General features: G+C 49.6%; 1 protein-coding gene across 1 annotated transcript in view; it reads left to right on the top strand.

The window, feature by feature from the left end:
- Positions 1-26,364, top strand: part of VPS8 (VPS8 subunit of CORVET complex) — a gene marked incomplete at its 5' end in the record, with an annotated part of 72,364 nt that overhangs the window by 10,614 nt on the left and 35,386 nt on the right. Inside the window, 20 exons of the mRNA XM_084267719.1 lie at positions 3,547-3,671; positions 5,459-5,545; positions 6,937-7,004; positions 7,601-7,754; positions 7,846-7,905; positions 8,700-8,807; positions 9,237-9,317; positions 11,077-11,247; positions 13,268-13,342; positions 13,980-14,015; positions 16,491-16,581; positions 18,002-18,048; positions 18,916-19,005; positions 19,405-19,451; positions 20,082-20,304; positions 21,541-21,630; positions 22,857-22,908; positions 23,189-23,231; positions 23,973-24,045; positions 25,877-25,996. Of these exons, the coding sequence (XP_084123845.1) occupies positions 3,547-3,671; positions 5,459-5,545; positions 6,937-7,004; positions 7,601-7,754; positions 7,846-7,905; positions 8,700-8,807; positions 9,237-9,317; positions 11,077-11,247; positions 13,268-13,342; positions 13,980-14,015; positions 16,491-16,581; positions 18,002-18,048; positions 18,916-19,005; positions 19,405-19,451; positions 20,082-20,304; positions 21,541-21,630; positions 22,857-22,908; positions 23,189-23,231; positions 23,973-24,045; positions 25,877-25,996 (1,841 nt within the window). The remainder of the gene's footprint in view (positions 1-3,546; positions 3,672-5,458; positions 5,546-6,936; positions 7,005-7,600; positions 7,755-7,845; positions 7,906-8,699; positions 8,808-9,236; positions 9,318-11,076; positions 11,248-13,267; positions 13,343-13,979; positions 14,016-16,490; positions 16,582-18,001; positions 18,049-18,915; positions 19,006-19,404; positions 19,452-20,081; positions 20,305-21,540; positions 21,631-22,856; positions 22,909-23,188; positions 23,232-23,972; positions 24,046-25,876; positions 25,997-26,364) is intronic.

Below are 26,364 nucleotides of genomic sequence, written 5' to 3'. Positions count from 1 at the left end.
TTGCATGTTGTCTGTGCCAGAACTTAGGGTGCCAGATAAGGGGCGAGTAAGGCAGAGCCATAACCAGGCAGTGACCGAATGCATGCGCCTTGCATGTGTCCGAGTTCTCTGGGCAGGAGCAGAGGAGCAGGTACATGTGCTGTTTGTAATAATGTAGCTGGCTGCTAAGGTGTTATTTTGGGGCAGACAAAGGCTCCTCCAGGAGATCACCACCTGCTCCTGCCCGAGAGCTGCTCTGGGGAGTAGGAACCTCGTTCAAGGAGCCACGAGCCAGGAAGCCTGTAAAACCCCTGCAAGCAGAGAGCGGTTTTTGGGGAGATGGTGTCTGCAGCCTGTCCCATTAGCTCACCAGCTGCTGTCCCCTTGACCCCCAGGCCCAAGATGGGGATGTATACCTCCTGGGAGTACCTTTCCAGAGGTGGGGAGAGGATCTAATCATAAAACTGATAATACTCAGTTAATTCTGCAGGAAATACAGCAGGCCTTTAGACCTGGGAAAATCCTGGCTGAAGGAGAGGATCTTGATGAGAACCCAGTGATCTGAGAAGTAATAACTTCTGGAGTTCTGTCCTCACTCCTTTGTTCCAGAAAGCAGGTTTAAATTCACACACTCACTCTTTACTTGTAGAACAGTATCGAAGCTCTGTCTTCTTTTGGCTTCAGGCTTTGAGAGCAACAGGAATAGTTCCTGCCAGAAACCTTTCAGATGAAGAACTGCTGTACAGGGATTGCAAACAAAGGTGTTTGTCTGACAGTTGATAGCCCCCTTTGTTCCAAGCATTTGGAAAGATCCTAAGTGTGCCTTAATTCCAGGCTGATAATATTAGCCTGGAAAAGAATCAGATTGCCTTTCATAACTTCTTGCTTTTGCCTGTTTTTGTTACTCTACCAGCTGATGACTAGAAGCTCATTGACTTGGGCATCTTGACTTCGGAACAGTGAACTTAGAGATGGTTGGGGTTTTTTTTAAATCTTACCTAATGGCTCCTCTTTGGGTGTCATCCACTGACTGGCTGGTTACAAGGTCAGGTACCAGCATGGGTTTATCTGGAGTTAGCTTTCCAACTGATCATTGCTCAGCTCTGGAAATGTATCTCTGGGAAACAGTGGGCTCTTCTTTTTCAGGAGGACATAACTGGAGTCAGACAAAGCATTTAATCTTGTTGTGGAGCGGGGATCTTGTTTGCTTTGAATTGGCATTGGGAGTGAGGGAGGTGGGTTTGGAATTCTGCGTGGGTATATGTATAAAACATGAAGCTGGGTTGAAGGTGACAGGGATTCTGAAGCTGCTGCCCTCTGTGGAGAAAGCTCTGAGAGATTCTTTCATGTGCCCTGCAGCAAGCAGGTTACTGATTGATTTATCTACAGGTTTCAGCTAAGTGGAAGGAGCAGAATGGTGCTGATCTTTCTTTGGTGACAGGGATAGAACCCAAGGGTTCTGGAAATGAACTGTATTTCTGGACATCTGGACAGGAATTACTTCCTTAGGACTTGAAGGATGCCATTTGGAGAATGCTTCTCCAGGGAACTTGCTTTCTTGCTGTAGCTTTGTTCTCTGAGCCTCCCTGGAAACCTTCCATAGCTGCCCTTTTCTTTGACCTGTCAGAAGTAGAGGTGGTGGCTGAAACACCAGTCCCCTGGGATGGAAGGTGGTGTGGTTTGCTGTGGCTCTGTGGTGTCACACTGACCTTCAGGAAGCTCTGTGCTGTGCTTGAGCAGCAGATGCAGTGAATCGCATGCTGCCACGCCAAAGTAGCTTTGGCTCCACGTTCCTCTTAGGTCTTGAGTGGTGGCAGCCATTCCATAGCTACTTGGATTGTATAGAGCCGTTGGGTAGTTGAATGGGAGTGCCAAGGCTTAGGAAACGTAGAGGTGTGTTTGACAGTCACACAAGGAGCTTTCAGAGCTGCTTCTGTTCCAGGTAGGTTCAGCCAGCTTGAACCCTCATGTTCTACTTGGCTTTTGGAGGATTTAATGTTGAATAATGTCGTGTTTGTGGCTTTGTTCTAAAACATGATGACACCACACACGGTTGCTAGACCAAAGCTGACAGTTTTCTGTAGTGCCTGTGCCCTCCTTGTGCATCTGCAGGACAGAGCGTGGCCTTTCTCTCTCTCCCAGGCCCGATCTCATTTGGTGTGTGGAACGCAGGGTGTCTGTAACACCCACTCCATCCCTGCCTCTGCTACCACCTTCCAGATCCTGCAGGAAGGGTGACTTTTTGCTCTCTCTCAGGCCCCTACAGCAGATGAGTATATTGAGGTAGATGCAGAGATAGAGTAGGAGAAGGACTTGAACTTGGCACTGGGTTCTTTCTCCTCACCCTAACCAGTGCATCAGGGCAATCTGTGAGTGCAGGTACTCTCCTTGCTAGTGCCTAATTTGGTTCTGCCACTAACACCTCTTTGCTCTGGTAGAATCTGAGAGGTGGCTCCCACTGTGTGTGTGCTCAGCCGTCCGTCTGTCTGCATAGATCTATGGGTACATCACTTGGTGCTGGGGAGAAGTGAGAGATCCATCTGTGTTTCACCTCCAGCACATCACAGGCGGTGCCACTCGGAGAAGGGTGTCCCCTGCCCTGGGTGCTTCTCCCAGGGGGTTTCTGATCCTGAGCTCCTGTCTGTTTGCCCCCATCATGGCCTTTCCCCTCCTTGCTCAGAAATACAGTGCGTGCAGGATTCCTTCTCCAGTCTTTATTCCAACAGTCCTCACAGCATCTTTTCTTCTTCTTCTACTCAAAACCAGGACAAAATTGGCAAGGGGGGACACGCACAGATCCAGAACATCTGTTTTCTTACCTGTTGAGAGCGACGTGCCAAATCCAGACAGAGGGTTGTCATTCACAGCGCCTGAAGTGCAGCAACTTCTAAAGCAGCTTTTAGTCTCTCATGATGGAAGCGTGCAAGCACCTGGCTCAAGCAGAGGTGGTGTGTGCCTGCAGAGCAGGCAGGGCATGGCCTTGCCACTGCCTGTCTCTGGGAAGGAAGCTCTGTCACGCTGCAGGAATCCTTACTCTCTCCTTAGGAAGTGTGAAATGCTACATCTGCTAGAACTCACTGAGCATTTTAACTCTGCAGTTCACTTTCCCTCTGGCTTCTGGCCTGCATCAGCAAAACCAAGGGATAAAATCTACATGCAATTACACTTACCAAAAGCCTGGGGCTTTTTAGTTGATGTATATACAGACCTATAGGGCTCAGAAGATAGAATTAATTTTCTTTCCTCTACTTAAACACCACTGCAGAACAGTAAAAGGGAGAGCTAGGTACTGCTTTGATTTTTTTTTCTAGTGGTTTCTTCTTCAGTTTGCAGTACCGCTGCATTTCCATGTGCCCTGTGCCTGTTCTCTGCTTCCTACAAGGTGTTTTTATATTCCCCTGCGAGACAGAGTCCTGCTATCCCTGCACGAACGCGTGCTCTCATCATGTGAGCTCTTTAAGAACTTTACTCAAGACCCTGGGTTGTATATGTAAATAATTGCATGATGTTAATTGTAATTACTGCTCTTTCTTTCCTTTTAACTTCTCACTAATTGTTCTGTTCTAGATCAGAACCAGGCTCTTCGGCTGTGTCTGGGCAGCACTGCTGTTGGGGCCCAGTATGGCGCTATCTCTGCTCTGAGTATCAACAACGACTGCTCGCGGCTCCTCTGTGGCTTTGCCAAAGGACAGGTAATTCCCACCGGGTGGGATGGTCCAGTGCTCTTGTCCTTCTGTGAACTGTTGCTGGGGGGTGTTGTGCAGAGGTGACAACAGCCCCAAGCTGAGCACACTCGATCTGAAGCTATTTGTTGTTGGTTGGTTTTGAGCTGAGCTGCAGTGCGCGTGGCTTGGTCTGCCCAGAGCTGATTCCTGCATCCAGTGAGCTAACTCAGGCTGCTTTGGGATAGGCCTCTGTGGGGAGAACAGGTACATGCAGAGCCTAGTGTAGGATTCAGTTAGTCGTGGTTTGTGGCCTAAATCTTGTTCCTGATAAACTTACTCTGTGTTGCTGTGTTAGATCTGTGCTTTGTAATTAAAGCCTGCTTTTATTATGGGGACAACTTGAAATTCTTGAAACTTATTACTAGCCCCCAAAATCATCTTTACTAATACCTTGCTTCTGTTGCATGACAGAGGCAGTGCAGCTTTTGAGTGAAGGGGGACGGGGTGATTGAGCCTGCTGATGTAGCATAATGTCCTCCTTTGAACCTAAAAGGAGGAAGCAATTCCTGGACAAAAGAGAAAAAACTAAAGTAGATAGAGATAATCCATAGTGGCTTCCAAAAAGCGGACATCTTCTGAAATTTGGAAACCAAACTGGATAGAAGCTAACTTGGTAAAATAGCTGTCTGTGGAATACAAAGGCTGCTACTTTGTTTTTCTTTTCGGTTTCCTTCCCCTTAGCTCATTCAGCTTTCGCCTTCATTGTAGCCAAAGCACGTAGAGAGACAGGTCCGATCTGTGCAGAGCAGCGACCAGCTCTAAATGGGCTAAATATTCCTCAGTTACACAGTGAGTAGTTCAGGACTTAGTTGAGAAATTGCTGGAGTTCAATGTTGAGCTGTGTCCACCGACCTGACCCTCATGCTGAGCCAGTGCAGGAGGAGAGGAGTGACAAGGCCTGTAGTATGCTTGGGTCTTGCAGAGATTATGGGTGTTAGCAGAGATTATTTTGCTGTTCGCTGATCTTTGTGAGGGGGAAACAACCCACTTTGAACAGTGTTTTGAGGCAGCAAAGGTACTGTGAGTTCTTCAGTTGTGTTGCTGGGCGGATAGTTGTGAGGGGAGTTTGGGCAGGGGTGAGAGCTCGCTGAAAGGCCACGATTCAGAATTGTGAAGGTAGGAGACGTAGGAGGAGGCCACAAAGACTATCGAGGGGCTGGAGCACATCTCCTATGAAGACAGGCTGTGAGAGTTGGGCTGGTTCAGCCTGGGGAAGAGAAGGCTCAGGGGACACCTACTTGCGGCCTACCAACACTTAATGGGGTCCCACAGGAAAGCGGGAGAGGGGCTGTTCCCCAGGAAGTGCAGGGACAGGCCAAGGGGCGATGGCTTCAAGCTGGGAGAGGGCAGGGTTAGGGGAGATGTGAGGAAGGGATTCTTTACTCTGAGGGTGGTGAGGCCCTGGCACAGGATGCCCAGAGAGGCTTTGGAGCCCCATCCCTGGAGGTGTCCAAGGCCGGGTTGGATGGGGCTTTGGGCAGCCTAGGCTGGTCGGGGGGGTGGGACTAGATGATCCTTGAGCTCCCTTCCAACCCAAAGCATTCTGTGATTCTATGTCAGCAAGAGTATAAGCAAGTAAGAACACTTCTAGTGTTCAGGGCAGGGACAGATTTCAGGTCACTTCCCTTTGATTTGAAGAGCCTACTTGCCTCAGGGTGATATTGGGAATATAGAAATGCCTGATGGGCTGCCACACAAGGTGATGGAGAGAACCCCTTGGGGGTGAACACGTACTGAGAACACTCTGCTTGCAGATCACAATGTGGGATCTGGCCAGCGGGAAGCTGCTACGATCAATAACAGATGCCCACCCACCAGGAACAGCCATTTTGCACATCAAGGTAACGAACTCTACCTGTACTTCTTTTTTTGGTTTGTTTTTCTTTAAAACCTGTTTGCATTCAGTCAGATGAGTTGTCTCTCTGCATGTAGTACTTGTAGATGTACAGATGGGAGCGGTTACCTGGGAGCTATATGGTGATGGCATCCAGAGGTGAGAAGAATGCACAGAAATTCTGTTTAAAAAGGAAACGGAGTATTTTTAGAGCTGAAATAATAGTATCAACTGTGAGTTGTACTATAACAAGTGACAGTTGTCTGTTATAACTCCTCTCTCTGGTGCCAAAATTGGAAGAATTAGCTGCTAGAATGCATTTCTCTCAAACTTGCAATGGTTTGAGCTGGATACATGAGTCTGAAGTGTAGAAAGTACCTTCTCTCAGCTGTTTTTCAAGGGATTCATTGGGAATGTTTGGGTTGAAAGAGACCACATCTATGGCTTCATGTTCAACATAGTGTTGTTGTCACACAGAGAAACCCGTACCTGATTTTGCATGTGGCTTTGATGCAAACCTCTCCTACCAGAGCAGAAAGCTCCTTGCAGCCTGGTCCAAGCAGTGGCTTTGGTGCATTGCCCAAACTCCTTCCCCCTCTTCTCCTTTTCTGGGACATCCCAGACCCATGGAGTGTCACATGTGGAGCAAGTGTAAGGAGTCTGGTGGGACACGGTGCTCAGGGAGAGAGTCTTATGTAGTGGTTGATCTGACCTGTGTAACCAAAAATGTTTTGCATGTGCAAATGTGTCCCCTTACTGCTGCCTCTCCCACGCTTCCACCTCTGCCATCTTTTCCCTGTGCATAAAGAGAAGTATTCCCTGTGCCAGGCTTTCAGCTCCTCGTGTCCCCTTCTGTAGCTCATGACCTGATGGCAGAACCAGCACTGACCAGTACTCAGACACCGCTGTACAGCCAGATGCTGGCTTGCAAAGTCCTCCAGAAGGCTGTCTCAGCTGTGGTTGTGACCCCTTCTTATCGTGATTACTCGGTGTCAGTTCTGGGTGGTTCTGATTTTGGTCTGTGTGACCGCAGCCCGTTCACCAGCTCTGGCACCACCTCATGGGCTTGGGGCTGTAAACAGGTCTGATGGTAACACGGGTTTTGGTGTGCCTTTAGGACCTGCAGCAGAAGGCCACAGGGCCTTAGTAACAAAATCTAGCAGCAGGGCTTGCTGGAAGGGGGTGAAGGTGAGACTCAAAACCTTGCTGCTTTTACACATCATAAAAAGCCAGTCTCAAATTTGTCTCAAACTTGTGTGTTAAAGGGGTCTTTCTGGTGGAGAGGTGATGCTTGTAGTTTGTGTGCTGTAAATAATGCCATACCACAGTTACTGTCATCAGCATAGCATTTTCTGTCCCTTTCTCTTAGTGCTGCTTTTAACTTTGTTATCTGCTCAGTTCACAGATGACCCGACACTTGCCATTTGCAATGACAGCGGCGGCTCCGTGTTTGAACTGTCATTTAAGTAAGACAACAACTCTAACTCAATAACTATGCCCTTAGGAGGTACTGGAAGCTGATGCTGGCTCATAGTTTCTCAAACCTAAGCAAAAAAACCCCCACTGGAACCAATAAAGCCGCTGTCCGAGCCGGGAAGGTGTAATTCAGGACTGTGGTGTCATTCCACAGCTGAACCCAGGGGTTGTCTGGCTGTGTAACAGTTGAAGGGTGACCTCTGTTCCATCCTACGGTGTCGATGTGTTGTCCAGAACCTTGGCCTCCTTTGTGGGCTCTCAGTTCTTGCTCTCAGAAGGGCCATCTCTTGTTTCCCCTTGTTTTATTAGTGAGAGCTGCCCTGCAGTAACTGCTTGTTTTCTGCTCAGTCCCTTCAAAAGGAGGAGGGAGCGCTGTCAGGCCCTGGAGTCTGGTCGTGTCCAGGAATCTCCAAAAGCTTTACCATTGAATAAGATCTTAAGGGGGCTGTTCCAGCAATCCCTGGAGCTGTGTCATGGGCTCTTGAAAAACAGCACTTAGGGAGGGTCCCTCTTTGAGATTCTCTGAGACTGTTGGGCTGATCTCCCCTTGATAGCTGGCTGCCAAGCTGATTTCTGTCCTCTGCAGGAGGGTCATGGGAGTGAGAACATGTGAGTCTCGATGTCTCTTCAGTGGCTCCAAGGGGGAAGTCTGCTGTATTGAGCCATTACACGCAAAGGTTGAGCTGAGAGACCACCCTATCACCCAGTACTCACTGCTAGCCATGGCCTCCCTGACAAAGGTAACTTGGGAGGAGGCTCTGTGGGAGGAATCGTCAGGTTCTCTGGTGTGTGTTCACAGCGATTTATTTTGCCTTTTTGTTTTCCCTGAAGATCCTGGTCATTGGCCTGAAGCCATCTCTGAAAGTGTGGATGACCTTTCCCTATGGTCGTGTGAGTAATGGAGCCCGAACAGTTGCTTTTGGGATTATGGCTACAAATGGTTCGTGGAGTGACTGGGGGGGATGAGGAGCGGCTCTTTGGTATTGCTGCTATATGAGCACGCAGCAGACTCTGCATGGTGGAGTTGCTGTGGTGATCTGTTGGTCTGTGGGTAGAGAGGAGGTGAAAAGGCTGCTTCAAGCTCTCTCTGTGGGAAGATGGTGAATTTCTTCAACAAGTAGGAGGGGAGGAACACAGGTACCCCTCAGCCTCTTCCCTGCTGCAGCCCGGATGTATCCACAGACTAATGTACAGCAGTCACCTTCGACTGGGGCCGTTCTTTGCATAACAACCATACAACAGTACCCATAGTTTCAACCACAGAAACAAGGTGAATTAGAGTGGTAAAAAGTTTTCTAAACTCTTGATTATTTACTTTACTGGTCGCTGGTATCATTACTCTCAGAAAAGCAGCTGGGAGGGATATGTTAGATTGGGAGAATGGAGACAAAGCTGCAGCTTGTCTTAGTCCATTAGTCCAGGTGAGACTGGATCCGTGGTAAATAGCCAGGACAGGTTTTGCTCTGCCTGGCTGTCTACCTTGCCAGGAGACACATTGTGCCCCAGGGCTACGTGGCTGGACACAAGAGCTGCAGCTGAGCTGCTGGCAGCCCAGGGAACTGCTTTCCAATCTGTGTGCCTACATGGCAGAGTCAGCGAGTAGCAGCTGATGAACACAATGTGTCCTGGGACAGAGGTTCTGCCTTGCATACCTCAAATACATGCTGGGTTTTTTGTCTTAATAGATGGACCCCTCTAGTGTCCCTCTTCTGGCGTGGCACTTTGTGGCAGTTCAGAACTCTGTGAACCCCATGCTGGCGTTTTGCCGAGGAGACGTGGTCCACTTTCTCCTGGTAAGCCTCAGGTGCTCCATGCTGCTCTACAGGTACTAACATCTTATTCACCTGCTTAGTTGACTGAGCCTCCCTCTCCCTGGAAATATGGTTTCTCTGCACACAAAGGATGTCTGGAGCTTGCACCAGCTTGGGAAGACAAATCCAAGCGCTGGTCATTGCTCTTTGCAACCAAATGGATGCAACTGAGAGCATCTCTTCTTACTGTCCCCTGCTCAGAGCCTTCTGCTTCCTCACTTGCATAAGCATGTTTGAAAGCAAGCCACTGTGCCTCACTTGAGAAGGATGTGTGCTGCCACTGCACACACAGCATGCTTTTTTGTGGGGAGCTCCAGACCCCAGGGTTGGTGTGATGCTCTCTGGAAACAGAAAGGTCAGGCTGAAGAAGGTCTCTGTGTTGCAGTAAGCCTTGTCTGATTTCTCCATTAGGTCAAGAGAGATGATAGTGGTGCAATACACGTCACTAAGCAGAGGCAACTTCATCTACACTATGACCTCATCAACTTTACTGTAAGTGTTCATACTGCAGAACACAGTTCATTTGTTTTTTTCCCTTGTTTTCCTGTGTCTCTCAGCAGCCTGTAGGTCTGAGCTGCTGGCTTTATCAAATGTGACATAAGAAGCACCTCTCCTGTGAAGACAGGCTGAGAGAGCTGTGCTTGTTCAGCCTGGAGAAGGCTCCAGGGAGTTCTTACAGCACGTTGCAGTCCCTGAAGGGACCTACAAGAAAGCTGGGGAGGGACTTTTTAAAAGGATATGGAGTGATAGGATGAGGGGGAATGGTTTTAAATTGGAAGGGGCTAGATTTATATTGGATATTAGGAAGAAATTCTTTACTCTGAAAGCGGTGAGGCCCTAGGACAGGGTGCCCAGGGAGGTGGAGGATGCCCCTTTCCTGGAGGTGTTTAAGGCCAGGGCAGCCTGGGCTAGTAAGAGTGTCCCTGTCCTGATGATCTTTGAGATCCCTTCCAGCCCTGACTGTTCTATAGGAAGTGGCTGTGTTTTTTGGGGCTGACTGAAAGTGCCCTTAGACTTGAGACTTGGTGGAAAACCAGCACAAGTGAAACGGGTGTGGAGAAGGGTAAAAACACAGCAGCGTGGAGGGAACAGCACTGCCCTGGGGCAGCCTGGTTGGGGAAGTACTTCCAAGAGCCAGAGGGGATCTGGCAAGAGATACTTAGTCTGTCAACATTCTCCCAGAAAAGAATGCTAACTAGTGTGTGAGCAGCTCAGCAGAATTCTGGTGTTTCCATATGTGCTTCCTACAGCACCATCATTGGTGCTTTCAGCAGTAACACACACAAACAGGTCACTTCTAAAACACATTTACAGAACATGAGGAGTCAGGGGCAAAAGGCCAGACCAAGGTGGGTGTCCCCATCAGCTGGAATCTCAAGTCTGTGACATCCTTGACTGCTTAGAGAAATAATTGTAAAAGTTGGGGAGGGGCGGTAAGGGGAGAGCCTTTTCCTTCCCAGAGTTTTGAGAATAAAAGCAGAAGCCCAGGAATAGGAATGACAGGCTTTGAGCTACTCAGATGTGGTACTTCTCTTTAGTGCCTCCTGATGCCATGTTTACCTCACAAGGGATCTGAGACCATGTGGTGGTGTAGTCTTGGCTCCAGGAGCTTTGGATAGGAAGTGTGTGGAGCATGAGTAGTGCACCAAGAGGACAGGAGCTCTGGTGGACTCGCGCTTGTTGCTGCGGGTGTTCTTTGCGAAGAAGGTTCCCTGTAACTTGACTCAGTGTTAAAGCTGGTGCTCTGGAAGGAGCTCCCCTGGTTTTGCCTCTGGGGATACACACAGCTGCTGTTGTGAAGTGACTGCATTTAGACACCATGCTACTAGCCATCCTAGAACTTCCAGTATTGATAAATATCTGAAGCATGGGAGACAGAGGGAAATGGGCAGCCTCTTCTGAGTGTCTGTGGGAATAGGACAAGGGGCGATGGCCTCAGGTTGGAGCCTAGGAAGTTCCACACCAACATGGGGAAGAACTTGTACCCAGTGAGGGAGAGGGAGCCCTGGGACAGGCTGCCCAGGGGGTGTGGAGTCTCCTTCTCTGGAGATATTCCAGCCCCGTCTGGACACCAACCTGTATGACCTGTCCTAGGGATCTGCTTTGGCAGGGGGTTGGACCCAATGAACTCTGGACGTCCCTTCCTACCCCTGTGATTCTGTGACTCTGTGATACTTGAGGATATGGCCAGAATCTGGTTAGTTGGCCTCTCATCTCTGTGTGTTGCTGAAATTGTGGTTTGTGTTTTCAGTGGATAAACTCGCGGACAGCGGTGCTTCTGGACAGCGTGGAGAAGCTGCATGTTATAGATCGTCAGACACAAGAGGAGCTGGAGACCATAGAGATCTCAGAGGTTCAGTTAGTCTACAACAGCAGTCACTTCAAATCGCTGGCTACGGGAGGCAACGTCAGCGAAGCCCTGGTAGGCACTGGCAGCCTCTTGTGTTGGCTCTGTTCCAGATGTGCCCGAAGTGGAAGCCTGGAGCTTTGGAAAAAAGCCTTTTGGAAGCATCTCAGAAGTCATACGTGGCGCTGATGCGGCCAGCTAGCAGACAGGCTGTGTTTCCTTTTGTGCACTGACCTTTGTAGGAGCTGCTCCTGTATTACCAGGCTTCGGGGTACTCTGTACTTGAAACAAGCGTTTGTCCTTAGAGATTCCTGTGGGGTGGTCTGTGTTGGATGGCACAAGTACTGTGCCATAGCAGTGCCTGGGCAGCACGTGTGTTCCCTACACTGGTCTCCGTGCTCCCTTGTCACACGGGGGATGGTGACACATGATACCTGTGCTGCTTTCTTGTTTTGAAGCTAAACCCATCCCCACAATGGCAAAAGTCAGAACACTTTGAACGTTGTGTTTTCTGTGTTCCCCTCTCCTGTTTAGTTGCCTGTCTGTTCTTTTCGCCTTTTTTGTTTGTTTATTTTGGGGGTTTGGTTCCTGTGGTGTCCAGACCTGTTTTATTCCTGAAGTAGGTGCTAATTTCAGTGGCTCAGTACCGCCCCCCTGCCCCGTGCCTTCTGCAGCAGATTCTTTAAAGCTGTAGCTGTGGGACTACACCCACACACGTGGTGGACTTGCACACCTGCCCCAGCACCACAAACAGCCCTAGTCCCTCCGCAGCAGGCCAGCCAAGAGCCTGAGCAACAAGAGGGGCTCAGGGGGGAGGGTGGGCGCACCCCTAAACCCGAGTCTGCGGTGCCCCAGCCAAAAGCAAAAGCCTACAGCACCCAGTATTCCGAGGTGGTCTCCCATCCCAGTACTAATCAGGCCCCACTCTGCTTAGCTTCTGAGATCAGGCCTTCTCAGGGTGGTATGGCTTTAGGCCATACATGGCTATAGCCCTGTGAGACCTGCCGGCCCAGACAGCTAGCAGGTGGCTTCATGGGTCTGTAGCTTGGATCTGCAATTTCAAGCCCCATGTGTGGTCGTGGCTCAGCTCCAGAAGCCCAAGGAGATGTGCTTTCAGTGCAGGGTGGCAGGATTTAATTAAAAACCTAAACCTGTTGTGGTTGCCTTTGCGCTCCAAGGAACAGAACCCTATCTGTGAGCAGCTTTTGCTGCCTTTAGACCAATGTATCTGCTGCTCATCAGCTTTCAGTGCTTTGTCTGCTTCATGGTAATAGTACTGCTGGCATTCTTTTTGCTGCAGCTGCATGCTGAGGAAGAACAAGTCAGAAGGTGGAGTCTGGTCTGTTAGCTTATGTACTGCCTGCTGTGGGGAGTGGAGTTGGCAGGTGCAGCCTTGCAGACCATAACCAGAAGTTGGCACTAAGGTGGGACGTCAGCTCTCCTTGCTGGAGTATGTTGTTCCTCAGTGCCTTTTGCTCAGTTCCAGAACCTGCAGGGTCCTCTGGGGAATTCAGGGCAGGTCAGGCAGCCTGGGCTGGCTTTAGCCTGTGTAACTGTGCAGCAGAGCAGGAAGAAAGCACTGCCCACACATGAGCCGTGGGAAAAGCTCTTCTTTTTGACACCATCTCCCAGTGTCAGCGTGTTGGTATGTGGCCTTTTGAACACTGGCTACTGGCATTCAGGCTTCTGCTGTAGCAAATTTCACCTCAACAATATTCTTTCCATCTGTGTCTCCTAAACATTTACTCTTGAGTAAGGATGGGAAGAAGCGGAAGGCAAGAAAATAGCCTCCATGACTACTTTTTCCATCTGAGGGTAGACACAGACAGTAGCCCCCGTCTGTGGGTCCTGATGCCACCATCATGGTTTTTTGGGGCAGCTGGAGCTCAGTTGGGCTTTAAGCTGCATTCCTGAGCAGGAAGCAGAGGTGGCTGAGCTTTGGTGCTTACTGCTGCTCAGCAATCTGGTGGGGTCTCCCAGTCCTCACTTTGATTTCTGAATTACAAAGTGTCTCTAAGGTGCAAGTGTGGATAGGCTTCTTGGGGAACTTTAGAAACCCAGCAGTTTTACTCACGTGTAACTTTTCTCCTTGTAGGCACTAGTTGGAGAGAAAGCTTGTTACCAGTCCATCAGCAGCTGTGGTGGGCAGATCTTTTACCTGGGAACCAAGGTAAATGTGGGGTGTTTTTACTAAAAATTCTGTGGTGCTCACTGTTGGGGGTGTCTCATCTTCTGGAGAAGGGAAGTTTTTTAATCCTCAGGGGTGGGTTCTCTGTGCTCTTGTGGGATCAAAGCAACGTGCAGTAAGGTGGTTTCAGCCAAGGTGTGGGCTAAGGAAGGCATTGCCACAGTTCCACAGGATCTTGGTTCATACTGTATAAGGGTAGATTCTAGCATGACTTGACTGCCATCTCCTCTGTCCTAAGCTTCCATTTTTCTGTCCTGAATTTGCGAGTGAGTAAACAGAAGAAAACAAGGTGGTGGGGAAAGCTAGAGACTGCTGCCTGGAGTGGTGAAAGGAATATCCTGGCCACTCTTCCTGCTGTGTGGGAAAAGGTAGGGGCAGGTGGCTTTGTAGGATGGTGTGTGGAAGTAGGGGAAGAAGTGAGGGGTGGTATCTTGGAGCAGATGAGTTGTAAGGCCATGTAATGGATGTTTTCTTTTCAATATAAACAGACATTCCTGCTTTGCCAAGCCTGAGGGTTGCTTTGCTTAGCTTCATCTGTGCCAGGATGCTCTGGGGGGTCTGGGACACCTTGGGCTGCATGAGCCACTCTAACAAAATAACTTTTTTTTTTCTTTTCTAGTCTGTTCATGTCATGACACTGAGAAGCTGGAGAGAGGTATGTTGGGAGGAAACCCCTACAGCTTAGTAGGTTCAAGTTGCCTAAATATAGCTTGAGAGGAGGGAGGGAGTATGTGTGAAGCATGTTATGAGCACTGTGGCCAGGACTGACAGTTGCTGTGCACCACCAGCCCTGTAGTTACCCTGCTTTGTGTGGTGGGATGCTGTGGGACTCCTGCTAGTGTAAGCTGAGTGGCTGTGTTCCTGTGGTGCTCATTGTTCTTGAGGGATATGACAGATCCAGAAGTGACAGATCCTTTGTGGATCATCACTTTGCAGTATGTTTATTCACTGTGTGCATGTTCTCTCTCAGACTTTGTTTTGCAAGGCTAAGCAGAGCTCTTCCATCATCCTCATGTAAGATTACCCTCTGACTGCTTTCTGCTTTTGGAGTTGCTGTTCTCTGCACTTCCCTTGGGCTCAGTTGTACGTAGGCAGACACTCCAGCACATATTACTTGGGTAGGGTCTTAGAAGTGCCATCCCCACTAGAGAGGTCATCCCTCACGTGTCCTTGGGTTGCAGTTGGCTGTTGCTCTTGGCTTATGGCGTTCTGGAGATTCACCAGCACTCCCTGTCAGTCAGAGAATCGCAAGGTTGGAAAAGACCTTTAAGACCAAGTCCAACTGTCCCTGCTGTGCTGAACCATATCCCTGAGCACCTCATCTTCTCACCTGTTAAACACACCCAGGGGTGGGGACTCAGCCCCCTCCCTGGGCAGCCTGTGCCAGGCCCTGACAGCTCTTTCAGGGAAGAACTTTTCCCTCCCATTTGAGCTGACCCTGCCCTGGCACAGCTTGAGGCCATTTCCCCTTGTCCCATCTCCTGTCCCCTGGCTGAAGAGACCATCGCCCACCTCTCTGCACCCTCCTGTCAGGTCAGTGGAGGTGGGGATAAGGTCTCCTCTCAGATTCCTCTTCTCCAGTCTGAACACCCCCAGCTCCCTCAGCCACTCCTCATAGGATTTGCCCTCCAGCCCCTTCCCCAGCCTGGTTGCCCTTCTCTGGACTCACTCCAGGACTTCCATGTCCTCCTTATGGTGAGGAGCCCAGAACTGGACCCAGCACTGGAGGTGCAGCCTCACCAGTGCCCAGTACAGGGGCAAAGTAATTTCTTTCCAGTGCCACACTTCTCCTTAAATCAGTAACATTCACTGTTGTTCCTCTTACACACGCTGTGACTCTTGTACTTGCCTGTGGTTAAAGCTCCTGCGTGTGATGCTGCATCAGGACCCTTTTAGTACAAAGTGAGTGGTTCACAAAGCGCTCTGGTACTTTGATCCAGTTGCTGCCTTTGGTTACTAAGATCACTTTCCTCTGCTGGGTTTCTCTCCAGCCACATGCTAGTGGCTTTGGTTTAGTAAACCAGACATAGATACAGACTGGTAGAAGAGCTTCTTGAGAGCAGCCCTGCTGAGAAGGACTTGGGGATTCTGGTGGATGAGAAACTTCCCATGAGCCAGCAGTGGCTCTTGCAGGAAGGTTTAGATTAGATATTAGGGGGAAGTTTTTTACAGAAAGAGTGGTGAGGGGCTGGAACAGGCTGCCCAGAGAAGTAGTGGATGCCTTGTCCCTGGAAGTGTTCAAGGCCAGGTTCGATGGGGCCCTGGGCAACCTTGTGTAGATCCAGGCCTGGGGTTGGTGTCCCTGCCTGTGGCAGGGGTGTTGGAGCTCTGTGATCCTTGGGGTCCCTTCCAACTCAGACCAGTCAGTGATTCTATGAAATGGTTAATGAAGACTCTTGGTTTGCCCCATGATTGAATGTACTGGCTGTCTTAAGACTTCAGAAACCAATAACAATTCCCATGCTGTGAGCCAGTCTCTCTAAGTCCCTGTATGGTGTGTGTTGTGCTGGAGTGCTCTTACTGTAGGGGACTCACTTGGTGTTTGGGATGTGACGCTGAGACTTAACTCTTGCTGCAGTAGGTAATGCTGGTCTGAGACTCGGGGTCTCTCTTCTTCAAGTGGCTCTTGAAGGAGCAGTGCTTGACCTTGTGTGCAGCAGCTCCTTAGTGCAGGACGTGCTTGTGACCCCCTGCAGTCCTTGTTGACTCTGAGCTGGGCAGAAAATGAAGGGTTGGATGAGCACAGCTACATGCTGAAAACATGGCAGTTGGTTGCTGTGCTCCAGGTTAGTGAGGCAAGGATGGGGAAGGGAAGCCTGTGGTTGGGAATGCAGACACTCACCCATGCTGTGGGTGTCCATCTGTTGAATGTCTGACCTGAGATGTAGCCCATGGGAACCTGATGCACTGAGGCCTGATGTTTCTTAGTCCCTTTTACCTGTCCAGCAGAAAACATACATCTGAGAGAATCTTTTTGGGATGCTCTCCTGCAGCGTGTTGAGAGCTGCTGAGGTTTCCTGTCCTCTTTCTGTCAGGGATTGTGGACCACTGCTGGGAAGCACTCGTCTTAAGTGGGAGGGGATCATCTTTTTCTGACAGGGTGAGGTCTGGTGTTTGCTTGTTGTTTTAGAGAGTTGACCACCTGCTGAAACAAGAACGTCTCACTGATGCCCTGGCTCTAGCTTGGTCTTTCTATGAAGGTAAAGCAAAGGCTGTAGTAGGTAAGTTTGGACTTGTTGGGGTCTTTGTGGGTTTTTTTGGTGTTGGGTGTTTTTGGGGTTTTGGGTTTATTTTTAAATACTGAAATGACAAGGGAAGGTTTGAAACCTATGTGTGTACAGAGAGGATTTTTTTCAGGGGGGAAAAAAGGGAAGAGACTTTATTTGAAGAAGAGAAAGTAGGAGTATCACTTTGGGTTTGGCAAAACCGATGCTGTTACATGGATTGGCTTGATTTTATTTATTTTTTGAGATCCTATTCCCTGCTGTTTTCAAATGAAAATCACCCTTGGTCTGCGGTGAGACTCCTTTCTGTTGTCATTTTGCCATGCAGGAGGTGGATCCGGGTGTGGGACATTTAGCCTGCAAAAATGTTCCTCAGTGTCAGGGTGACCTGTAGGTAATGTTCAGCAGGTGTTGTGTCAGCTCTGCCCAACAGGAACTTTCAGTCTGGTCTCCTTTGACTCCACATCTGCTGGGGTTTGTTGCTGTGCTTCCTGTGAGGGGAAAGTGCTTTGCACACCCTGGGCTCAGTACCATAAATGTGTTAATTACACCAGGAGCTGTTGCTTGAACAGCTTGCTTTGGGCTGGGCACATTGACTTCCCAACAGGTACTCCTCATGGCTTTGACCCTGGAGACCCAAGTCCTTATCTGAAGATCCTCCTGCTGAGAAAATGCTGGCATAGATATGTCTTGTTTTAATGCAGGGATATAATGCAATTAAACAGGTTTTGGGTATTCAAAGACTTACTGTCTTTGGCATTTAAGAATTTTCTTCCCCCTGTAATGCAGCTTCAGTGCATCAAGGCCTCCTCCAGCAGTTAGCCTCACGTAGGGAGCCTCTGCCAGCCCTCTGTTAGCTGTTCTGTCAGTGTTAGGCAGCTCCCCCCTTCCAGTCTTTAAACGCATTCCTCCTTGCCCTGTCACTCCAGGCCCTTCTAAAACGTCCCTCCCCAGCTTCCTTGTAGGCCCCATCAGGTACCAGAAGGTGCTGTAAGGTCTCCCCTGAGCCTTCTCTTCTCCAGGCTGAACAAGCCCAACCCTCTCAACCTGTCTTCATAGGAGAGGTGCTCCACTCAAGGTGGGGTCTCACAAGAGTGGATTAGAGGGGCAGAATCACCTCCCTTGACCTGCTGGCCATGCTCCTTTTGATGCAGCCCAGGATGCAGTTGGCCTTCTGGGCTGTGAGTGCACATTGTCAGCTCAAATTGAGCTTCTCATCCACCAGCACCAGCCCTTCTCTGCAGGGCTGCTCTCTATCACATCAGCTCTCTATCACATCATCTCTAGATATCCTGACCTCTGTATCTAAGGGTGGTGGTGTTGGCATCTCAGCTGTAGGGTTCTTATATTTTCAGTGGTAGCCTAGATGAGTAAAAACTTCATCCTTGTTTTTCTTTTCCCCTCTTTTTCTTTGTAGGCTTGTCTGGGGACACAAGCAAGAGGAAAGCAGTCATTGCAGACAGAGTGAGTTGCTGATTTCTTCCTAACTGGATTTCATGTATGCTGATGTGGTACAAACTGTGTTCCTGGAAGGAATGACTTCTGTCCTCCAGAAGATAATCCACCTCACTGTGGAACATGTCACATGCCTTTCTTGCTAAGACTGTGAGCAGGATTTTAGAAAAGGCCTGGAAATACCTTTTGGGTAAAGGAGGAGATAAAACCTGCAGCATTAGTAAATCAAAACATGACATTGTCATCCAGGCCTTGAGATCTCTGGTCCCCTCAGTAGGGAGAAACCCTTTTTGTAGGTAACTCCAGAGTTTCCTGACCTTTGGTTAGCAAGTGTCCATTAGCATGTGAGTTGCTGACTCAGGATGGAGACTTTGCTCCATGTGCACCTGGATGTGGAATAAACACAACTAATCCTGGTCAGTTGTCACAGGAACCTTTTCCTGGGGAGGATATGTTTGAACTACACAGTTATTGCAGCGACTGTTCAGCTGTGCTTTGTTTTTCATGTCTGATTCATTTGCAGGCAATGTAAGTTTTGCTGTTTAAGATACTATAAGCTTTGGGTAGCAGCGTGGCCCACTGAGCCTTGTGCTTCAGGGTGTGCTCATCACCCTGAAACCACGCTGGTGGACTGGCTGCGCGGTTACTCGGGCAGTTAAAGCTAGTGCAGATCTTCAGTATCCCACTGGGCCACCTCTGTGCCATGTCACAGTGTTGTCCCTTCCCTCCTCTCCTTTCTGGCCACAACAGGTCATATTCCAAGTGGGACAAGAGAGTTTTTGGTACTCCAGCCCCAAAGTCTGGCTGGAAAATGTGTGACTGAGTCGGGTCTCTAGTGTAGGATTGGAATGAATTTTCTCCTTCATCGTAATGCAGATGGTTGAAATCCTGCTCCATTATGCTGATCGGACTCTGAAGAAATGTCCTGACCAAGGGAAAATCCAGGTTATGGAGCAGCATTTCCAGGTAGGGTGCTCCAGGGGGACTCTTTGTCTAGATCTTTTGAGTTATTTAATCGAGGTTTGCTTTGCTGCAAAGATGATTTGTCTGGTCTTGAAAAATCCTGCCGTGGTTCACCAGAACTCTGAGCTCTGGGTGCAGTGCTGAAGTCAGGGCTTGGTTACAGCTAGGTGGCAGAGCAGAGCATGGGTATCCTGTGTCTCCAGGTGTGACTCCACTCCAGTTGTTCTCCACACAGACCAGCACCCGGGAAAACCTGTGGTTTTACCAGCTGATTCAAACACCTCACTGATTCTGCTCCGTACCGGCACGGTGTTGGTCTGTGCTGGGCAGGATGAGCTGTTTGGCAGGGTTATTGCCAATCCTTAGAGCTTGTTTTATGTTCTCTTTTTTTTTTTCCTCCAGGACGTGGTGCCTGTCATAGTTGATTACTCCCTCTTACTCCAGCGCACGTAAGTCTGAGGCTGCAAGCCTGTCTTCCCAGGCAGACTATCCTCCCCCTCCGTGTAGTCCAACTCCTAGGAGTCCCCTACTCCTGTAGGATCACATGTATCGTATCATCCTCATATCATGTATCACATCATATGTGTTTAACAGGTGGGTAGATGAGGTGTTAAGGGATATGGGTCAGCACAGGACAGGAACGGTTGGACTTGATCTTAAAGGGCTTTTCCAACCTGCTGAGTCTGGGATCGTGGTTTAGAGGGGCGCTTAAAAGTGGGTACTGAAGTCAGGGTGCTCAGTACTCAGAGTGCCTGAAACATTCATGGCTGTGTTGAGGAAGAAGAGTTTGCTTCAAACTATTGCCCCTGCACCATCCCCTGAAGAAGGGAGCTGCTGGGGTCAATCTTCCTGTGTCATTTCCCCACTAACAGCAGGTTTTTGCTGCAGCACCTGCAGCTGGTTCATTCTGTGTAGCTGCTGGTAACTTGCAGCAGCACTGGTGCTGATCTGGGGCATTCTGCTTCTGAGGCCAAGAAGCACAGAGCAAATGGAATATGATTCAGAGCCCTAAGAAAGCAGCTTATGGGAAGGAGGCTTTAATAAGGCTGTGCCATAACCAAACGCTTCTTTCCTCCTAGGGATCTCTTGTTTAACCAGATATATGATAAGATGAGTGAGAATTCAGTAGCTAAAGGCATCTTTCTGGAGTGCTTGGAGCCATATATCTTAAGTGATAAGCTGCTGGGAATCACAGCCCAGGTGATGAAAGACTTGCTGCTTCACTTCCAAGACAAGAACAGGTTGGAAAACTTGGAAGCCTGCATTGTGCATATGGATATCACCAGCTTAGACATACAGCAGGTGAGCTGATGAAATGACAGTGTACCCTAGTCACTGATGCAGATGTCGTGTGCTTTTAGGCACAGTGTACGTAACGTGTGGGAAATGGTGTCACCTCTCAGCAGCCAGCACTGAGGTAGTGTGACCCAATCAGGCCTTTTGGTCACTGATTTGTAGCAGATGTCAGTCCTGCATCCCTAGGATCAAAGTCAATGAATCCAGGGATTCTTTAGCATGGCTGTGTCCATCCTGTAATGTGTTTTGCTCCCCTGTTTTGTGGCCTGGTGTGGGTTAATGCATTAGCAGCTGGATGTGTTGGCAACTACTAGTCTGTCATCTCTGTGGGGATAAGTCTGACCCTTGCAGTCAGTCTTTCCTGGTTTGAGTCATTTCCCAGCCCCAAAGGCTGCAGGGGCACAATAAACTGGGTGTTGGTGCCTGCCAGCCTGCCCTGCTCAGGTGCTTGCCCCTGCATGCCAGAGGTGGTGGAGCAAGGTGCTGTTCCTGCTGGGTGGTGCTGGCCAGTTCCTTGGCCAGTTTTTGTTCCCGAAGTGCAGCTTTCTGTCCTAAGACAGGAACTGCTTGGGAACCTGATGGAAATTTACCCTTTCCCGGTTTAAAACCCTCACCCCTTATCACCCCCTGCCCTCAGGAACAGTTCTGCCCCAGCTTTCCTATAGGCACCTTTCAGGGACTGGAAGGCTGCTATAAGGTCCCCCTGGAGCCTTCTCTTCTCCAGGCTGAACCAGCCCAACTCTCTCAGCCTGGCTTCACAGGAGAGGGGCTCCAGCCCTTGGATCATTTTTGTGGCTGCCTCTGGCCCCGTTCCAACAGGTCCATGTCCTTCTTGTGCTGAGGGCTCCAGAGCTGGACCCAGCACTGCAGGTGAGGTCTCATCAAAGCAGAGCAGAGGGGGACAATCCCCTCTCTCGATCTGCTGGCCACACTCCTGGTGCTGCAACCCAGGATGGGGTTGGCCTTCTGAGCTGCAGATTTACATTGGTGGCTCATGTCCAGCTTTTCTTCCACAAATCCTCCCCAATGCTTTTCCTCATTTCCTAGCCTGTATGGATAACAGGGATTGTCCCGACCCAAGTGCAGGACCCCACACTTGGCTTTGAACCACATGAGGTTCACCTGGCACCACTTCTCCAACCTGTCCAAATGCAAGGTCAGAGATTGTATTGGAGGGACTAGAGAATGAGGAAAAACTGAACTACGAGCACCTATCTCCATTGTGCTCTGTTTGCCTTGCAGGTAGTTCTCCTGTGCTGGGAAAACCATCTCTATGATGCCATGATCTACGTCTACAACAGTGGGATGAATGACTTCATTAGCCCCATGGAGGTAGGAAAGATGCTTGGGGCAGTGACCTAACAGGCAGGTTGTTGGACTAGGTGCAGCAGAGGAGGAAAAGGATTTGTGTTTGAAATTTTTCTGAGATCTGAAACATGAGTTCCTCTGCAGAGGTAGCAATGCTCTGTGAGTTAGAGCAGAAAACTCAGTCCTGGTAATAAGTACAAACCAAAAGCAGAAGGGGAAAATGTGATGGCTTAAGGAGGGTGCATCACAGCTCTGCTTGTGGCCTGCTCTGCCTGGCCTGTGTGGTGGTACCTGCTGTGGAAGCATCAGTGTGCTGCACTGTGGTATTAATGGGGCTGTAGTGTGAGAGGTTCCATGAACATCTCACCCTCTATTTCCTTGGTGCTGCTCTTCCTCCGCTGACACGATGGTGTATTAATGAGTATGGCAGAGCATTGGCAACGAAGGGTGAGCTTGCCCATGTTCAGGAGCCAGGGTGAAGTCTATGGACAGCCCTTGCCTGGAGGCAGGTGTTGTTCTGTGAACTTGGGTCTGATCTGGCAACCTCAGCTGAAGGTGCTGTTGCTGCTGCCAGCCCTGACAACAGGCCTGACACGCTGACTGCTCTCTGCACCTGTAGTTGTGATGTCAAGACGTTTCGCTGTGGAGGCACTGCTGGTGTTCTCTCACCAGTGCTGAACTAGAGCTGGGCCCATTTGAGCAGGAAGTCTTCAAACTTCCCAATTTTAGCATTTATCTAATTTGTTTTTTCTCTGGAAGAAGACTCTTTAGATGTGTTTGACTTCAGAAAGGACTTCTGGAACCCTAGAACTAGCTGTAGGACCATAAGTAACTTTCTGGTGTCTAGAGCAGAGTATTTAGCAAAGTCCTCATGCTATGTACCCAAACTAAAGGCGTGCTGGTGACACTACCAGGTGGGCTGAAGGTGTTTGATGTCTCTGGTGACAGAGGATTTGGGAGGAGGAAGCATGGCTATTACTTCTAGCAGTGTTGAAAGTGGCTGTTTGTAGTGTGCTTGGGGTTAGATCTGATTGTATCAAGGCTCTTTTTGTTCCTATGCCATGCCATCAGCTGGGGAAAGCATCCTTTGCCGCATCCTGACGTTCTCTGTGCCTTGGAATCATAAGGCGTGGTGAGAAAGCAGAGTTTCTGTGGGGAAGGCATCCTGCTGATCTTTGCTTTACAACCACACCAGTCCTTTGCTTTGAGCTTTTCCAGCTGCTTGAGCGCTGCCTTCCTTCTCATTACAGAAGCTGTTCAAAGTCATTGCTCCTCCGCTGAACGCTGGGAAGTCTCTCTCAGGTACGGAATTCTTTCCCTTTAAGGGTTTGATATTTAATGTTTTGAGTATCTCTAGTTACTGCCAACAAGTGGGGTGGAAGAGGGAAATACCCAATGTTCAGGGTCTTGGAGAACAGGAAGGTGTTCCAGTGCCATTCACTGAGTGTAAACCCACAGCTTCCTGTGCGTAAAACTCTGTGGCTATGTCAGCCGAGACATCTGGCTAACAGCCGGGAGAGCCGACTGTGTGTCCGTGTGTCATCCTGCGAAGAAAGGGTGACAAATCATTTCTGTTTTGCAGATGAGCAGGTGGTGATGGGCAACAAGCTGCTTGTGTACATAAGGTAAGACCCTTTGGGAAGCGGTGCCTTGCCGTTGCCCCGGATTTTTAACTCACTGTAGTTAGGTGACCTCGTGGTGTGTTTCAGGGAGCGAGGGGCTGTAAAATAGCGGTGTACAGCTGACTTAGTTACAACAGCTTCTTGTTACGCATCATGTGAGGAGATAGGTAGGATGAAGTCCCAGATTGAGAGCTCAGGTTTGTGCTGGTGTGCCAAGATCACACCTTTATCTGTAGAATTTGGTTAGAGGGAGTTCTTTGTCCCGCAGGTGATGCCGTACTCCTTGAAGAACAGCTCTGTAGCCTGGAAAGCTGTATTCCAGTCCCCTGTGCCACGCTGTTCGGGATAGCTGTGCTCACTTGCTGCTTACTGCCTATCGTTTGTGGGAGTTCCTTCTGAGATTGCAGGGTAGCGACTAATTAGTGAATTCCTCTTTCTGGAATCTATTAAAGATCATGAACATTAGAGTCTGTCTTGCTCCTGCTTCCTAAAATTGCATGTGGGAAGATGTTCCTGAGCAGTACTGAGCTTCTGGCATACCTTGGATGGGGATTGGCGCGGTGTGTTGGCTTACTGTGTATGGACAGCAGTGCTGCCTGCAGTGCTTGCTGTTGGGGCTTACCAAATGTGTTTGGCTTCTTTTGAGGGCATCCTGAAAACCAACTCAAGCTATAAACTGCTTTCCTTAAGCTGTTTAATGTCAGGATGGATTAAAAATGCCTTTCCCCTTTTTTTTCCCTGTAGCTGCTGCTTGGCAGGCCGTGCGTATCCGTTGGGCGATATTCCTGAAGATCTGGTACCTTTGGTTAAAAACCAGGTGAGCGATGTTTTGGAAGGAAACTTTCTCACATGAGGTCTTTAGAAGAAGCTGCATGGGGCTTCTTTAAGGGGTTTCCAACAGAAAGCTGTTACCGCTCTGACAGCAGGATTACAGAATCGCAGGGGTTGGAAGGGACCTCCAGAGCTCATCGGGTCCAACCCCCTGCCAAAGCAGCTCCCTGGGACAGGTCACACAGGTCGGCGTCCAGACGGGGCTGGAATATCTCCAGAGAAGGAGACTCCACACCCCCTGGGCAGCCTGTCCCAGGGCTCCCTCACCCGGAAGAAGTTCTTCCCCAGATTGGTGCAGAACTCCCTGTGCTCCAACTTGAGGCCATTGCCCCCTGTCCTGTCCCCACAGACACTGAGAAGAGGCTGGCCATGTCCCCCTGTGTCCCACACTTCAGATATTGATAACCATTGATCAGATCCCCTCTCAGGCTGCTTCTCTCCAGGCTGAACAGCCCCAGCTCACTCAGCCTTTCCTTGTGGGGGAGATGCTCCAGGCCCTCAATCATCTTTGTGGCCTGCTTTCCCGAGGGTCCCAAGCAGGCGGGTGGGCATCACATTCAAGAGGCATCTCCTGAGGATAGCTGAGGGAGCGCATTGCCTGTCAGTTTTCCAGAGGATCCCAGTGTGGGTGTCCCACAGCAGCGTTAGCCAGCTGGGAGTCAGATCTGTTGTGAGCGTGTTTGAGCCAACTGGAGCTGGCTCTGGGAGGGTCTGGATACCTCTGTCTCTGGTTCAGTAGAGGTAGCTGCCTTCGTTTTGAAAGACATGCTCGTATTTCAGGAGCTGGGAAGTTGGTGGGGAGGAGGTGGGAGAGCTAAACAGCACCCGAGTCAGTCCTTGCGGCCCGAGAGCTCCGTGCCTCAGAGCGAGGGGGCAGGGTGACTGGCTCTGCCCAGGGGAGCTGCTGACAAGGAGAGGAAATGTGTGCTGTGTGAGGAGGAGCTGCCCAGCTTCTGAGGGGAGCTGCTGGGGTGGGAGGGAGTTCCCTGTTTTCACCCACGTTGGTCTGAGAGTGTAAGTCTTAATCTTTGCTTGGCCTTAAGTTTCGATTGATCTCAAACTGCTCTGTGAGTCTGAGGGTAATTTTTCTCCTGCTGACGAGCAGCAGCAAACATCATTTGAGGAAAAACCACTGATGGACTCCTAGGGTGCTCTAAAGCTTAGTGCAAAGTGGGTAACGATCATAGAATCATAGAATGGTCTGGGTTGGGAGGGATCCCAAGGATCACAGAGTTCCAACCCCCTGCCACAGGCAGGGCCACCAACCTCCAGGCCTGGAGCTACACAAGGTTGCCCAGGGCCCCATCCAACCTGGCCTTGAACACCCCCAGGGACGGGGCATCCACCCCCTCTCTGAGTAGCCTGTTCCAGCCTCTCGCCACTCTCTCTGGAAAAAACTTTCCCCTAATATTCAATTTAAACCTGCCTTTAACTTTAATCCATCCCCCTTGTCCTGCTAGTGTCTACCCTTGTAACAAGCTGATTCCGCTACTGTTTCTCTGCTTCCTTCAGGGACCAGAGGGCTGCAATGAGGTGCCCCCACAGCCTTCTCTTCTCCAGGCTGAACCAGCCCAGCACCATCAGCCTCTCTTTGTAGAGGAGCTGCTCCAGCCCTCTAATCATCTTTGTGGCCTCCTCAGAACCCTCTCCAACAGTTCCACATCCTTCTTGTATTGTGGCCCCAGCTCTGGACACAGGACTCCAGCTGGGGCCTCACAAGGGCAGAGTAGAACGATGCTGCTTTGCCACACACTTGTGCTCTCAGCTACCTGAAAAGCATTGGGAATCTGCTGGGTTCAATCGAATTCTCATTGCAGGTCTTTGAGTTTCTCATCCGGCTGCATTCAAGCGAGGGGTCTGTGGATGAAGAGGTCTATCCCCATGTCCGTACCTTGCTGCACTTCGACACTCGGGAATTCCTCAATGTTCTTGCTCTGGTAAGAGATTGCTCATCATTGTGACACAGGCTATGGAAGAACCAGCTTTGCATTTATCTCTTGAGGATGAGCAGTGCCTGCTGTAACTAAACCACTAGTTCCTGGCTTGATGCAGGAAGAATTTTGATGTGTGTTTTGTAGGATATTGGAGGAGATCATAATAGTCCTACATGTACTTAAATGTAAATTGATGACCGTGTGATTGTACGGTGAAGACAGTGGTAACAAGAGTAGTGAGTTTTTAAGAGTTTCAGCACATCTTTCTCCTGCATAAAGATTAATCTTTCTTTTTTTCCAAGTTTCTTGCATTTCCTCTGGCCATTTGGATCAGTTCCTTTTTGTCTGAGTATGCAAGAGCCATTTTGGTA

The sequence above is a fragment of the Gallinula chloropus genome (assembly GCF_964237585.1).
Source record: "Gallinula chloropus genome assembly, chromosome: 8".
In the NCBI taxonomy this organism is placed as follows: domain Eukaryota; kingdom Metazoa; phylum Chordata; class Aves; order Gruiformes; family Rallidae; genus Gallinula; species Gallinula chloropus.
This window is presented reverse-complemented; position numbering and strand designations above follow the sequence as displayed.